The sequence below is a fragment of the Callithrix jacchus genome, chromosome 1 (assembly GCF_049354715.1).
Source record: "Callithrix jacchus isolate 240 chromosome 1, calJac240_pri, whole genome shotgun sequence".
Taxonomy (NCBI): Eukaryota; Metazoa; Chordata; class Mammalia; order Primates; family Cebidae; genus Callithrix; species Callithrix jacchus.
In genome coordinates this window covers 55,067,291-55,084,421 of record NC_133502.1, presented here as the reverse complement: position 1 = coordinate 55,084,421, position 17,131 = coordinate 55,067,291, and the positions used below count along the sequence as shown (strand labels likewise).

The 17,131-nt window shown below is 35.6% G+C and overlaps 1 protein-coding gene across 10 annotated transcripts in view; it reads left to right on the top strand.

Annotated features, from left to right (window-relative positions):
* The window catches only part of TDRD3 (tudor domain containing 3), a 328,644-nt gene extending 312,361 nt beyond the window's left edge, over window positions 1-16,283 (top strand). For 6 of the 10 annotated variants that reach the window (XR_013526711.1, XR_013526714.1, XM_078349825.1 and 3 more), the window contains 2 exons: window positions 7,999-8,124; window positions 16,023-16,283. Coding sequence is in view for 7 of the 10 variants with exons in the window: in XM_078349825.1 (XP_078205951.1) it covers window positions 7,999-8,115 (117 nt within the window). In the remaining 3 variants the exon portion in view is untranslated. Of the gene's footprint in view, window positions 1-7,998; window positions 8,125-16,019 lie in introns of all 10 variants that reach the window. The other 4 variants (XR_013526719.1, XM_035296717.3, XM_078349503.1 and 1 more) reach the window with 2 other exon arrangements.
* Window positions 16,284-17,131: the final 848 nt, after the last annotated feature.

The window sequence follows — 17,131 nt, the reverse complement described above, 5'->3', positions numbered from 1 at the left end:
ATTACTATTGGAATGCTTATTGTGTGCTGGACACCATGTATAACTCTTGATGTACATTAACTGATTTAATATCTATAGGATCTCTATAAAACAAATCTTAATGTGTTTACACACTAGGAAAACAACAAATAGAGGTTCAGAGTTGTTAAGTAATTTGCCTAAAATCTTTGAGCTAGTAAGTTGCAGAGCTGATAGTCAGGTTTAGGACTTGGTGACACCATAGAGAATGAACCTTCACTTTATCTGTAAATGGTGGTAAATGATACCAACCTACTTGAGAATTTTTGTATGAGTTTAATGAAATAATGTTTTCAAAAAATGTTTAGCATATCAGTTTGTTTTCAGTATGTGATAAATTGTTCTGATAAGTGTCATTTAGTTCATTCAATCTTAGTTCTTACCAACTATAAGTAGAGAACTGAAAATGTAGTGAGTAGGGGTATTAGCTGGGTCATCTCAAGGAGATAGAAGTATTTTACATATGGCAGAAAAAAACCCAACCTATTTCTTTAAACCTATTATTCCATTGCTAAAAGAACTAAATCTTATACCGAGACTATCATTATTGTTTTCTAAAAAGTACTAGGATCTTGTTTCAAGAGTAAGGTACATAGGTTCTGATAGCTCATTAAGTATAGGCTTACCACTTTCTTTTAAGGACTACTACTTTCTTACTGGGACAACATGTTGGCTTAAGTTCTTTGCCCAGATTGGATTTTCATCTGCTTTCTTTTGCATACTGTATCTGTTTATATTGTTGGTCAGTCATATATATATATAAAATGCACTGGCCGGTTTTAGCATTAAAAGTATTTTGGCATTGAAATATAATCATTGCTTTCAGAGAAAGAATTAGTTATCTTATGTTAACCTACCAATTTAAGATGTAAAAATGTTATAAACTATGAGAGAGTGAAATAGTTAACCATTTGTGATTAGTGCTTATACGTCTTAACCATAAAATATTCTAAAACATACTTACTTACTTAGCATATTTGAGAAAGTAGTTGCTTTTATAAAAATAATTTACAGGCGTTGACCTGAAAACATATCAATAGGCATAGATAGGCACATGCATTTTTTACTATTAATCATCATTGCTCAACTTCTGCCTTTAAAATGTTGTTTCTGTCTGATTTCTTTTAATGGAGTATCTTTAAATTTTAAGGGTGTAGGCTAAAGGTGAGATGTTCAAAGAAGTTAATCATGTTAATTTATTTTTTGCTTTATCTTAAAATACTCAGATTTTATAGAGTGTCTATAACTTTTGATTGATCATTTTCAGTAATGCTCATTTGTTAATTTCTTTCCTACCTTTGTTTTATTTGCCCTTTATTCCTTTGTAAATTAAAAAAGAGGAAAGAGAGGCTACCTCTCCCCAAAACAACAACAACAAAGTAACAATAAAATGAATCAAGGAAATTACTAGTTTTTGTGAATAAGTTTTGAACCTCTGAAGAAATAAAAGTTAAGCTGGTGGCAAGAACCTTTCTTCTTGCATTGGCTCTTTCATTTTTTTCCAAAGACATTTTTGCTTTTTTTCTGCTGAAAGCAATTTGAAGAATACACTTACAACATTCTAAGTTCCTGATTTTCAACAAAATCTATCAGTCTATTTAGTTTAATTGAAGTGGATAAACAAACTCATGTGTTTTGAATAGAAGTATATTTTATTAACTTAGAGTTATTTAATTGAGACTAATAGCCAACATCGATTGCCTATTTGCAAAGCTCTTTTTAGGTTTTTCTTATACAATTCTCCTGCTAAACCTATGAGGTCATTACTATTTCCTATATGAGAAAACTAAGATGTAGAAAAGTTAAGTAATGTGCCTATGATGTGGTAGAGTCTAAACCTATGCTCAGATCTGATTTAAGAGATTGAGCTCTTACATGCCAATGCTGTGATACCTTATCTCTCAAGGAAATCTCTGAGCAAATTGACACCTTTTGGAGCAGAAATATGTTCCCTACTCTGATTTCTGGACAAACTTTTGGAATCTATTTAACCTTTAGCAATGGGTTTCAGAGAGGTACACATTTTTTAAAATGATATATTCATTTTTGTACTTCACTATAGTATTTTAACAAAGATGATAACCATTACATGATGTTAATAGTAGCTGCAAGGCTGAAGCCATCCATTTAGTTAAAATTAACCATAGAACTTGGAGGATATTATGCTATGTGAAATAAGCCAAACCCAGAAAGACAAACACTACATGTTCTCACTTATATGTAGAATCTAAAATAGTCAAACTCATAGAAACAGAGAGTAGGATGGTGGTTGTCAGGAGCAGAGTGAGGAAGATATGTTGGTCAAAGGTTATGAAGTTTCAGTTATGCCAGATGAATGGGTTCTGAAGATTTAATTTCTGTGGCTTGGGGGCTACAGAAGTTGAAGAAACCAAGAAAGAGAAAGCCAAGGGGGTACTGCTCACAAATGTATAAAAACACCCGCTTCAACCTGAGCCCATATATTTCATATAGGAATTCTACTTAAGATTTCCTTTGAAACAAGAGTACTGAATTTACCCTCAAAATAAGTAATAATAAAATATAAATCTACTCTGTTAGATTTATCTCCAGTTCCCCTGTAGTTCTGAGATTTATGATCTCTGTATTTCTTACACTCATTACTAGGTAACACAGGGAGGGGCAGTCAAGACTGAGTTAAACCTGTGTTCTGGCCCAGGTAGTGGCACTAGTTACTTGAGCAAATGATAGCCTCTTAGTTAGATTAACTGTTCTTTATAAAATTTTTCTATTTTATAATCTGTGGTTCCAGACTACTATGGGCCCACATTTTTTGTTTTTAGGGTTTTGTTTTGTAGTATAACTACAGGTATTAAACTGGAACATGTTTTTTAAACAAGGATAATTGGTAAACTAAAGTTCAGTATTGATAATAATACATGACTCCCATGGGCACTAAGCTTATCTATAATCTTCTTAGAAAATAAGAGCTGAGCTGGGCACAATGGCTCCTGCCTATAATCCCAGCACTTTAGGAGGCCAAGGTGGGCGGATCACTTGAGATCAGGAGTTCAAGACCAGCCTGGCCAACATGGTAAAACCCTGTCTCTATTAAAAATACAAAAAAATTAGCTGGGCGTGGTGGTACATGCCTGTAATCCCAGCTACAAGGGAGGCTGAGGCAGGAGAATAGCTTGAACCTGGGAGGTGAAGGTTGCAGTGAGCCAAGATTGCACCACCACACTCCAACCTGGGCAACAGAACAAGACTGTCTCAAAAAAATAAATAAATAAGAGCTGATTCAGCTTTCAATTTTCAGTTACTCTAATATAGAAGAATATTAGTATAGTTAATCTAAAACTAGACTTGCATTTAAAGATATTTTAAGTTTTACTCTTAAGGTCCATTACATAAGGTTTTGGGAAAGCAGATTTGTCTTTATGATAACTGCTTCGGTTTTATGTGAAAATTAGTTTATATTCCATAAACACAAGCTAAACACCCAAGCAAAAGGCTTGGAAATTCATAGAGTAAGTGGTTCATGTATGAATCAACATTTCCTGGTTCAAAATATCCTCAATTTCAAGGACTATTGCAGAGTACACTGAATTTCATATGCTGACTTATGTATTGTGACTACTATACAAATATCTGTTAAAAGAAACAAATGATTAAATTTTATTAAATTACACATAACATAGCTATTCGATGACAGTATTTTTTCTAAGTTTTTTTCTTTCAATGAACAGAATAATTGCCATTCCCATGTCCCACCTCCACCAACCAAATAATCTGTCACTAGCCCTTCCCAGAGTTATGACTTGGGGTAATGCTGAAGGAATGATAATATAAGATAAAGCAGTCCAGGTGCAGTGGCTCACTCCCAGCACTTTGGGAGGCTAAGGTGAGTGGATCACCTGAGGTTGGGAGTTCAAGACCAGCCTGGCCAACATGGTGAAACCCCATCTCTACAGAAATACAAAAATTAGCTGGGCATGATGGCTGGTGCCTGTAATCCTAGCTACTTGGGAGGCTGACGGGAGAATTGCTTGAATTCATGAGGTAGAGGTTGCCTTGAGCTGAGATAGCACCATTGCACTCCAGCCTGGGTGACAGAGCAAGACTCCACATCGAAAAATAAAATAAAATAAAATAAGAAGGTAATTCATTAGGTTAAGTAAAAATGAACATATAGCTGGAGCAGAGGTAAATATTTAAGTATTCTCAGCAAATAGACACCCCCCCCAAATTTCCATAGAGAGTTGGGTCCGCATTTATGTCTTAGAGGTAGAAGCAGAGGAAGAAATGTCTCAAACTTCCAAACCCAAACTTCCTAAATTTTAGAATTCTTTTCCAGGCTGCTCTGATACTTAGGAGTAGGAAATGTCGTTTTCCTAGCCTAGGGTTTTCTGAACTGTTCAGCACTGTTGGCATTAGGATTGAATACTTTTTACTGTGTGGGCTGTCCTGTGCATTGTAGGATATTTAGCAGCATCCTTGGCCTCTACCAATGGAGAGAATAACAACTGCCTCCAGGCATTACCTAATGCCCCCAGGAGGCAGAATAGCTCCCACTTGAGTACCCCTTCCTTAGTGAACTGGTTTGTATGCTTAGCTGCATTACACCTCAGTATCTGTGGAACAGAGAACCTGACTTCTATTTAAGTGTGTTTCATACCTCCTACTGAAGTATGTTCCAAGTTCCAAGTGACCAATTTATGATGAACTTTTTTAACATGGCTCATTTATAAATGGGGAATATGTAGTTTGTCTGTGTTCTCACTCCAGTTACAGTATGCAGTAATGAGAGATTGAAGATGTTATGCAGGAAAAATGCAGTTGTGACTTGTCAAACACATTGTAGATGATGTTGTGTACCTCCTTTTTGCATTGGTTTTTGTCTTTTGTTATTTTCAAAATACCACTGCATTAATGCTTGGTGTCGATGGTTATTGCGTTTTTGTATCATTTCATTAAGAAGGAGCAATAAACTAGTAAATATTAGTATAAAAGAGAGCTCATTTTGAATATTAGTTATTTAGTTTTGTAAAACCTATCTGATAACATGGCTGAAGTGAGCAGAAGTCTTTTTTTTTTTAAGTATTTGAAGAGATTTATTCTAAGCCAAATATGAGTGACCATGGCCCGTGACAAGCCCTCAGGAGATCCTGAGAACAATGTGCCCAAGGTGGTTGGAGTACAGCTTGGTTTTATACATTTTAGGGAGACATGAGACTTCAATCAAATACATTTAAGAAATACATTGGTTTGGTTCAGAAAGGCGGGACAACTTGAAGCAGGGGCTTCCAGCTTACAGGTAGATTTAAAAAAATTTTCTGGTGCAAAACTCTTAAGTCCAAATAAAATGATTCTAAATCTCAGGAGCTTAGATGAAGATGACATTGGACAGTTACCTTTTATGAAAATTATTGCAGATCTTGTAAAGAACCTTGCCTGTGAGACAGAAAGAAAATGACCCTGGTTTGGACTCGTCCTCTAATGAACTCTTTGACTTGGGAAAGTCACTTCACCTCTCTTGGTTTATACATTCATCTGTTAAATCTAGAAGGATGGATTAGATAGCCTTCCAAAATGGTGCCAGCTATAATGTAGTGTCAGCTTTTTAAAAAATGTGAACTATGAAATTAAAATTATTTTTTGAGTTGTAAATCTGTTACAGAATACTGAGGAAGAAGATAGTCTAGAAGAGGAATAAAGTAAAATTTCATTCAGAGATGACTGAAAATAAACTGATCTATTAAATCAAGCTGTGTGTTCTATAAAGAGGAAAGAAGTACTCATTCTGTGCTAAAAATTACTAGTCATAGACTACAAAAAGTTATTGTTGTGAGTAACCAAATTTGCTCACCACAGCTCTGCAGGAGGAATATTTAAAAGTTAAAAAGCACAGATTGTGCCTCTGACAATACTGTAACTGAAAAACAAACTCTCAGTACCTTTTTTTTTTTTTCTTGGCTTCTACTTTATATAGACAGATTAAAGACATCAAGTTATATGAAAGAAATCTCATGGCTGATTATCTCTATAAAACCATTTACTTGCCTCTGGTTAGTTCAGTTCGTGGATTTTTTTAAACACAGTGGACAGAGACAGATTTTCAAATAGCATTGTCATTTTTATTATGTAAATTCAGCTCACTCTCAGCAAATACAGTGTCCTACCTCTGTATATCTTATTGATAAAATACAGATTTTTAGATGTTCTCTAGCCAGTTCTGCAGCCAAGTGTGGAGAAAAATAGTATTCCATTCTAATTCCTGAAATAATTACTCATCTCCTATAATACCAAATATATTTTCATAGTTTTCAGTTAATATGCAGAGTTTCAAATGTTGTCATTTGTCTTAAAATAGCTACTTTTCACATTTAGCTATAATACTTGACAATCATCATTCAGAACACTGACCAGAATAATAAAAAATAACTTCTTTACTGAATACTTTTATATTTTTCTTCCTGCATTTTAATTGCTTTGCTAAATTACAGCTATAATATCTGATGCTTCTAACCATTTTGAGATTGATTGTTAATGAAGGGGATATAGAGAAAGGAGAACTTGTCTGAAAGTTTATCTCTGGAGGATATTTATTTGATTATACCATATATATTGTCAGATTTCTGCATTCTCTTTTTCAGTGATGATAGGCCCCTCAGGATGATCATTAAAACTCAAATTTGTCTTAGAAATATTAGAGCAAACTCACATAGCTTTCCCAGGCTTCAGTATTCTTTATATAAAGTGGAAATAATACTTCTATTTTTTAAAGAACACTATGGAAGATGTCTAAAAATGAGAAGTATATTCATGCCAAATGTTAAATATTGTTGCTAAATAATAGGATTAGACCAAATTATCTTAGCATCATTGTTTCCATTAGGTAAAATTGCAGTAATTGGATCTATAAAAATTTAAAAAATATAACTCAGTCTTTTCATTACTTTTCTATGTTATTAATAAGATCAAAGGAAAGCAATATTTTGAGAAAGAAGATTCAAAGATAAAGTAAGGAAGAGAAAAAAATCAGATTAATTTCCAAAATCATGCGAATTATTGTGTTCTGATAATTCACTTGGAATTTAAACTCTCTACTTAGTGAAACTGATGCTTTCTTTTTCAGAAAGAAAACTGAGAGCTAATTTTTTATCTCTTTAATAGGGTACATATTTCATAGCTGTATTAATTCAAAAATTAAAATAACAGGGTGGCAGCACTCAGTAAGAAACCAGTGTGGCTTTGGCTACATTTCGTTGCTTCTAAGTCCTTTTCCAATATTATAATTAACTGTACTGTTTCTGCTATTTAATCTGCTTATCCTAATTTCCCTGTGCTATTCCTTGAGCTGGTAGATATACCCACTCAGTAAGAAAGCAAATAAAAATAAAATAGTTTGAGTCTTACTGTGGTGATCTCTCTATCTTGCATGATGCTTTCTTTATATGTAAATTGTATTCCTCCCCTATTCCAAACCGTTATTTTTTTCTGTCTCTAGATGTAAGTTTCTTAACAATGTTGGGGATTTCATCAGATGAGGACAGACAGCTGGTGAACATTCTTTGGCTCTTCAACCCATTTTCTTTATTCTACCAAAACCCTTTTCTGTGATAAATACCTAGAAACATTTAGAAGCCCAAATTTTCAAGAAAAATGTTATTATAATGCTTGCTTTTCTGTGTGTTTTTACCAGATTATGTCAAGTCATTTGATGAGAGGATCATGCTATTATTTGGAAATAATTTCCTTTTCTAGAATAAAATTTAATTCTAATCTTACCACTATAAATGACATTTTTCTATTACCAAAGATCAAAAGACTTTTAACAGTTTCCCTATCTTTTTCTTTTTCTTTTTTTTCTTCCCCTTGCCTTCCTCTGTTGTAAAAGTTGGCATATGTGAATTCCAGGTCAGCTTAAGAGAGTATATTAAAATGGGGACCCTAAAATGTAATTTACTTAAGAAACTTGGAGCCATTTTGAACATGTAAAATCACTACTCTTGCAAATAGGAGGAAGAAGGCACATACGACCAAACTCTGGAGTTCCGTAGGGGAGGTGATGGCCAGCCAAGACGATCCACTCGGCCAACCCAGCAGTTTTACCAACCGCCCCGGGCTCGGAACTAATAGGAAAAGGTAAAGTTAACATGACGCAGTTGTTTTCATATAAAGAAAGATTCGATTCATGTTAACCATATAAGTCCAGTTAGTGACTTTTTTTTTTTGAGACAAAGTTTCACTCTTGTTGCCCAAACTGGAGTGCAGTGGCATGATCTCAGCACACTGCAACTTCTGCCTCCTGGGTTCAAGCGATTCTCCTGCCTCAGCCTCCTGAGTAGCTGGGATTACAGGCGTCCACCACCAAGCCCCATTTTTTTTTTTTGTATTTGTAGTAGAGATATGGTTTCACTATGTTGTCTAGGCTGGTCTTGAACTCCTGACCTCAGATGATCAACCTGCCTTGGCCTCCCAAAGTGCTGGGATTATAGGTGTGAGCAACCACACTTGGTCTAATTACTGATATTTTATAATAATATACATAGAAAAACTTCATTGAAAACTCCTTTCAATTATAAAGTATGTAAGATTATACCACAGTTAGGCCGGGCGAGGTGGCTCACACCTGTAATCCCAGCACTTTGGGAGGTCAAGGCAGGCAGATCACTTGAGGTTGGGAATCGGAGACCAGCCTGACCAATATGGAGAAACCTCGTTTCTACTAAAATACAAAATTAGCTGGGTGTGGTGGGGCATGCCTGTAATCCCAGCTACCCAGGATGCCAAGTCAGGAGAATCGCTTGAACCCAGGAGGCAGAGGTTGCAGTGAACCAAGATCAGGCCATTGCATTCCAGTCTGGGCCAAAAGAATAAAACTCGGTCTCAAAAAAAAAAAAAAAAAAAAAGAGATTATACCATAGTTAAACACTACTTTTCTACCAAACTTTCCCTAAAATGCTATAACTAATCTCTTTTTCCCACTATACCTGCTGTCTTCTATTGGAGGTGATGATGATCTGTGAAATGGCTATGCCTTTGAGAGCAGAAAGGAGAAAAAAAAAAAAAACCAAAGAACTAATCACTAACCTAGATAATTGAGTTTGTTTTTTGTTTAATTAATTTCAGTCCTTTTTAAGAAAGAGTGAAAGTTTCATAGTATATCTTCAGGAAATAGATAAACACAACATGCTTACTTATTGAAATGTACTTGGGGGGCCATGTACTGTCAATCTAAATTTTCCTAAGGAAAGTAGCTGTGTAAAAATCATCTTCTATAGGAAGGACAAGAAATATTACAAAAAAGTCAGAAAATTATGGGACTGGTCTAAGGCATGCTGGTGAACAGAGGCCTTATTTTTCAACATGGTTTTTTTTTTTTTTTTTTTTGGAAAGGAAATGCTTCTGCCATCTTTGCTAACGCATCTATTTTTTTAAAAATTTTGCCAGTGCTTTTGAACATTTTTTAAAATTATCAGCTTTCCCAATACAGATTTTGGTATATATCACCCTGAAGACTATTTTGAACTTAAGTGTATCTTTTTTCTCAGTCTCTTCTTCTTAGTAGCAAGACCACTGAGAATATTTTAGAATTGTTCTCAATTCTTCATTTCAGCTACTCATTTTGCTAAGACTGTTATCCATATTGTTATTTTTCCCCTGCTAAGTGGCTCCTCAGTTTTTCTTTCTTTTCCTTTTTTCTGTTTCTTTGTTTTTTGAGATAGAGTCTCACTCTGTCACCCAGGCTGGAGTGCAGTGGCGTGATCTTGGCTCACTGCAACCTCTTCCTCCTGGGTTCAAGTGATTCTCCTGCCTCAGCTTCCTGAGTAGCTGGGATTACATGTGCATGCCATTACAACTGGCTAATTTTTGTATTTTGAGTAGAGACAAGAGTTTCACCATGTTGGCCAGGCTGGTTTCGAACTCCTGACCTCAGGTGATCCACCTGCCTCAGCTTCCCAAAGTGCTGGGATTACAGGTGTGAGCCACCACGCCTGGCCACTCTCAGTTTTTCAAACCAGCTGGGACTAGTGAGCCTTTGAAATGTAGCTGGTCTGAAATGAGATGTCTGTAATGTGAAAACTACACACCAAATTTCACAGACTTAGGGAAAATTAAAATATCTTATTAATAATTTTATATTGATTACATGTTGAAGTGATAGTATTTTGAGGCCAGGCACAGTGGCTCATGCCTGTACAGAGGCTCATGCCTATAATCTCAGCACTTTGGGAGGATGAGGCAGTTGGATCACTTAGGGTGAGGAGTTTAAGACTAACCTGACCAACATGGTGAAACCCCATGTCTACTAAAAATACAAAAATTAGCTGGGCATGGTGGTACACACTTGTAATTCTAGCTACTCAGGAGGCTGAGTTAGGACGATCACTTAAACCCAGGAGGTGGAGGTTACAGTGAGTCAAGATCGTACCACTGCACTCCAGCCTGGGCAATAGAGCAAGACTTTGTCTCAATAAATAAATAAAAAATTTCAAAAAAGGGTAGTATTTTGAATATATTGAGTTATATAAAATATGTGATTAAATTAATTTTACCTATTTATTTGTACTTAATGTGTCTACTAGAAAATTTAAAATTATATGTGTCTCATATGATATTTCTGCTGGGCAGTAGTATCCTAGAATATGATATATCTTTAGCTTCCCAGAGTTCCTTCACCGGCTAAAAATTAGTTCTGCCATTCTAAGTGAAGAAATTTTTTTCATCTGTTTTCTGACCCTCAGCTTCTCATACAGGAGTAGTCTGCCTAGAGTAGAAATCTAATGCTAATTGACTTCTGAATTACTGTAGCAAGCCAGTGTATCACCTTTTTGCTTTTATCACTGGCTTTTTTTATGTGGCTAACACCAAGTCATCAAGTAAACAGTCTTGACCTACTGTCCATAGTGTCACAAAAGAGCTACTTCTTGACTCTAAGTATTTTTCTCATGGCATGGAAAACTGGTTGTCATCTAGTGTCCATGTCTGTTTTTAAGCAGAATCAAAAGAATATGTAAAGACTTTAATAACTTTGTGTTGTGTTAGACTGAACATACAATTATAAAATAAGCTCAGTGTACTTATAATTAAATCACCTTTAAAGGTGAATGAAAACAGAATCTCTCTTAGCTTTGCCATATAACAAACCCACAGCTAGACTAATACTGAAAACTGCAAGTCTTTCCTCTAAGATCTGGAACAAGAGAAGGATGTCCCCTTTTACCACTTTTATTCAATATGGTTGAATAAAATGGAAGTCCTAGCCAGAGCAATTAAACAGAGAAAGAAATAAAGAACATCCAAATTGGAAAGGAAGAGTCAAATTATTCTTGTTTGCAGAGGATGTGATCTTATATTTAGAAAAGCCTAGAGTCTACCAAAAAACTACTAAAACTAATAAACAAATTCAGTAAAGTTGCAGGATACAAAATCAACATACAAAAATGCTATATTTCTGTATGTCAACCACAAATAGTCGTGTTTTTTTTTTTCCTTTTTCTTCTTTTTTGAGGCAGGGTCTGGCTCTGTCACCCAGACTGGAGTGCAGTGGCACCATCTCAGCTCACTCCAGCTTTTGCCTTCTGGGCTCAAGACATCCTACCATCTCAGCCTCCCTAGTAGCTAGGACTACAGGCATCTGGCTAATTTTTATATTTTTTGTGGAGATGGCATTTTGCCATGTTGCCCAGGCTGGTCTCAAAATCCTAAGCTCAAGCAATCTGCTTGCCTCAGTCTTCCAAAGTGCTGGGATTACAGGAATAAGCCACTGCACCTGGTCTCAACAGCAAACAATATGAAAAGAAAACCAAGAAAGTAATCCCAATTAAAATAGCTACAAATGCAATAAAATACCTAGGGAATAAACTTAACCAAAGAAGTGAAAGATCTCTACAGTGAAAACTGTAAAATGTTGATAAAAGAAATTGAAGAGGACACAAAAAGATGGAAAGATACTCCATGGTTACAGATTAGAAGAATTGATATTGTTAAAATGACAGTACTACCCAAAGCAATCTACAGATTTAATGAAATCTCTATTAAAATAACAAGGACATCCTTCACATAAATAGAAAAAAATCATTCTAAAATTTATATGGAGCCACAAAAGTCCCAGAAAAACCAAAGCTATCCTGAGCAAAAGAAGAAAGCTGGAAGCATCAGCTTTCTACCTAACTACCTAACTTCAGTTTATAGTACAAAGCCATAGTAAACAAAACAGCATAGTACTGCCATAAAAACAACAGACCAATGGAACAGAATGGAGAACAGAATACAAAATAAATCTCTGTATTTACAGTCAACTCATTTTTGACATAGATGCTAGGAACATACATTGGATAGATGATAGTCTCTCCAATAAATGGTCCTGGGAAAAATGGATATTCGTATATGGAAGAATGAAACCAGATCTCTACTCTTATCATAAGCAAAAATCAAATCATAATGGATTAAAGACTTAAATTGGCTGGGCATGGTGGAAGGCCAAGGCAGGCAGATCACGACGTCAAGAGATTGAGACCATGTGGCCAACATAATGAAACCCCGTCTCTACCAAAATACAAAAATTAGCTGGGCGTGGTGGCACACACCTGTAGTCCCAGCTATTCGGGAGGCTGAGGCTGGAGAATTGCTTGAACCTGGGAGGCAGAGGTTGCAGTGAGCCTAGATGACACCACTGTACTCCAGCCTGGTGCCTGGTGACAAAGCAAGACTCTGTCTTTAAAATAAAAATTAAAAAAAAAAAAAAAAAAGAGAGAGACCTAAATCTAAGACTTGCAACTATGATGCTAGTAGAAGGAAACATTGAAGAAACACTCTAGGACATTGGTCTAGGCAAAAACTTTTTGAGTAAGACCTCCAAAGCACAGATAACCAGGCAAAAATGAACAAGTGGAATAAAATCAAGTTAAAAAGATACTGCATAGCAAAGAAATCTGTCAATAAAGTGAAGAGACAACCCACAGAATGGGAGAAGTTATTTTCAAACTACCCATCTGACAAGGGCTTAATAACCAGAATATATAAGCTCAAACAACTCAAGAAAAAAATAATCTGATTTTTAAAATGGGCAAAAGATCCAATAGGCATTTCTCAATAGAAGACATACAAATGGCCAACAGGTATATGAAAAAATACTCAACATCATTAATCATCAGAGAAATGCAAATCAAATACAATGAGATATCACTTTACCTCAGTTAAAATTACTTTTATCCAAAAGAAAGGCAATAATGAATGCTAGCAAGGATGTGGAGAAAGGAGAACCTTTGTGTATTATTGGTGGAAATGTAAATTACCACAGCCACCATGGAGAACAGTAAAAAAACTAAAAAAACTAAAAATTGAAGTATTGTATAATTCAGCAATCCCACTACTGTATATTTATCCAAAGGAAAGGAAATCAGGGTATTTGAATTCTTTCTAATTGCTTAAAACAAATTTTTAAATTGTGGCCAAAGATTGTCAAGGCAGCCATTGTTTAATAGTGGACTCGGTTTCTTCAGGGCTGTTGAAGGCAGGTAGGATCTAGCCAAACTAGAAGTAGAGAGGAGGCAGTGAACATGAGTGAGGGAGCAGTCGGATGAGGGGACTCTTAGTCCTCTTGACCCTTCTTTAGTTTCTTTCATATATTTTATATACTAGGGTTCCATGGGAAATTGCCTTTGAAAAAGAATATATTGCTCTAAAGTAAATTATAAACCATAATCGTAGGGTAACTATAGTTTATCCATATCAAATAACAACCCAAACAGTTCTTAATCAACTTAAACATCACAATCTTAGTGGTTTTCTGTGTTCCCTGCGATAAAACTTCCATCTTAATAAATGCTTGCTTTGGATTGTACTGTTAACATAGGATATATATGATGCAGATATTTTGGATTCCTGATATCAATAAGAAAATTAATTGGTGGGGGATGAGTGCCATGATGGTATCATTTTAAAACTCTCACTACGAAATTCACCCTAAAAAATAAGCAAGATACATGTGGTCTTGTTTGAAGAAAATTTTGCTTAGTTTTTCATTTTAATTCAAGCATATGTTATGAAAGGCTATGAGGTAGAATGAAATATTTCTTTGACATATTATCTTTGAATGGGAGGTTCAAAAATAATAACATTCTGCTCTTATTATGTAATGGAATATATTATCTTCTTGAGAGAAAAGATTTTGTTTCCTCATTCTTGGTTTTTATTAACTTAAACATCTAAAAAGAAGATGAACATTGTAGCCAGCATTTGACTTCCAGCAAATATAAGCATGAATTCTAAAATATGCTGAAATTTTCTAAGGTTTTGTGTTATCTAAAATTATCAAGGTAGTGAAAAACACTTAAGGTGCTTTCTATTATCACTTTTAAAAAGCATACTTTCATAGTCATAGGTTTTCTTTTTATGTTTTGAGTACTTTGCTAGGTGATAAATGACACATGATAGCTGTTCAGTAAGTGTTTATTAAATCAGTATGTTTTGATAAAATTTTAGAGATGCAATTTTCACATTCTTTGATTATCTTAAAACTTTTTTCAAGTCCCCCACAGAGCCCCCGTTCCCCAAACATACACTTCCTCTTTGTGGCGAGAGAATTAGATTCCACTTGAGCCCTAAATTAAGGACAACTTCAACGACTAACAAAGCAGGGCTTTGGAATCAGGGCTAGGTGAGTGGAGGTCTCAGGGAGAATATGAACCAAAACAATGGGTGTTAAAAATATTTTTCAGTGGTGAAAACAGCATGGCTTCAGATACATAAGAGTTTGAATTTGTTGTGTTTAGTGCTATCGTGAACTTCTGATTAAGAGAGTGATATGATCAAAATTGAGCTTAGGAAATACTGCAGCTGGGTATAAGATGGATTATAGCACCAGGAGGGAAAGAACCTAAGAAGCTATTGGACTGGTCCACTCAAACATTTGTTAGAGTTGCATGTCCTGTTGTGAAAAGAGGGATGGCAGAGACCTGTGTAGGAACTGTTTGTAAGACAGATCAGCAGGAAGCTTCTGCCACCATAGAGGTCAAGGCTCAATGTTTAAAGCAGTTAAATAAATGTTGACTCACTTGGAACTTCTAGTTTCTTCTTTGTTTGATTAAAGAATGGTATTCACAGTTTCACATGTTAGTCAGAAACCTTAAAACCAATAGCTAAGCGTAGACTACTGCATAGGTACTGTAAGCTTATTTTCAAAGACCCGATTTTTAACACCATTTTTAACTAGTAAAAGATGTATTTTTAAATGTTGAATTTTTTTGACAATCTGGTCCAGCATCAATGTCAGGAAAATGATCACTGCAAAGATAACTATTAGAACTCCGTCACGTCAGCAGAACAGGCAGCAGGTGAGAATTACAGTATCCGATGCTCTTTATTTTCTAAGCAGGAGACTTTACTTTCGAAGACTTACATGCTGGAGTTGTTTGTATGCAGCCACAGGAACTCCACTAGTCCCTGCCCAAGCATGCTGTCATGCATGAGGCTAAAATAGGCCTGGAGCAAACAATTCTTCTCTCACCATTTATCTCAGCTCTTTCTCTTGTCACCACCCAACATGGTTTTAACTAGAGTGGTGCCTAATAAATGTGGGGAGCAGGCAGGGTGAGGTGACAGACCAAAATAAATCACCTGTGTGGAGCAACTCAATTCAGAGGTGTTCACAGAAGAACTGGAGGCGGTTAGGATAGGGAAAGACGTGGTTCATTGGCAGACTGCATCTGTTTTCGGTAATCCTCTGTTACAAACAATCCAGTTAATCCAAATTCCTTAAACAAATGCCAGCAATAAAGGGTATAGCAGTGGCAGAGGTGTACATTAACAAATTCTAAAATAAAAGTTTATTTTCAAAATTTTTATTTCATATTGCTTTATAAAAATTATGTTTCACAAATTAGCAGTATCCAAAATTTATTCTAGTCAAGATCTATTTATATTTATACAAACACTTCACATTTACATATAAGATTCAGCAGAAATGTATCTTGACAAAGTATGGAAAAGTTAATTTGAGGCTTCAGTTTCATTTTCTTCCTTTCTTTTTAAAGTAGAGTCTTCATGAAGAAACGAGCTGGTGACTGAAACAACCTGGTCGCAACCTGTTGACCTTCCACTTTCTCTTCAGAATAAGTAGCACCTGTGGTGGATGATATTATTTGAAGAAAGAAAACGCAGATTTTAGGGTGGAAAAAACATTCAACTCACACAAAGAATGGGAAAAAATACTGAGTTAAATAAAGCAAATACCTTTTACAAGTGAAAGGAAGAATTTCTTCTTCTGCCATCAATAAAACCATCGTGCTATTATTGTTTTACTGTGTGTTTTATTTGCCTGATGTTATCTTGTTCATCTGGTATTAACCCCATACTAATGGCCTTCTATAGTATAGCAATTACAGCATACTGAAGCTTCCCACTATAATTACAGAATAAAGCGACTGACACAGCTTGCCGCATTTCTTAAAAAAGCAACCTGAAGCCAAATAGCAGTTCTTAGTATGGTAATAGCTGCTAAATATGACAGCAAAAAGTATTTAAAACATGAATATGTTGTTTATAACACTCTGCTTTTCCAAATGTAATTCAATTTTTAAAAAACAGATATTCCCTTCCTCATAAAATGTGCTGTGGATTTTTCAGGATGCATCTGGTTGCAAGTAGATGGGAAAACCCATCTCAAACCAGCTTAAACATTAAAGGGAATTTATTGGCTCATTTCACTGCCAGAAGCATAGTAGGTTTCAGGATTGGACTAATTCAGTAAATCAGAGATGTCATGAAAGACTGATTCTTTGCATCTCTCATTTCTGCTTTCTCTGGAACAAGCTTCATTCTACAGTAGGCTACCCCATGTGGCCACAAGATGGCTTCCAGCATCTCCTAGAGCTATTGAGTCTAGGGTTGAGGGTTGGGGCTGCTTCCAGAAATGCACTCAGAAGAGAACAACTTTTCCATAGGCCACATGTACCTCTTTGGGCTACTTTTCTATCTGTGAACCACTAACTCCAACAGGGTCTGGAGATTACCTTAGGCCTGACCATGTGCCGCAGGCTTAGAAATGGGTCTAGATTGGAGGCAGAGGATATGCATCTGAAAGTCAAGATAACTTGCCAAGAGAAGAGGGAGAAGGTGTTGGTGAAGCAACCAGAATGTCCATTAC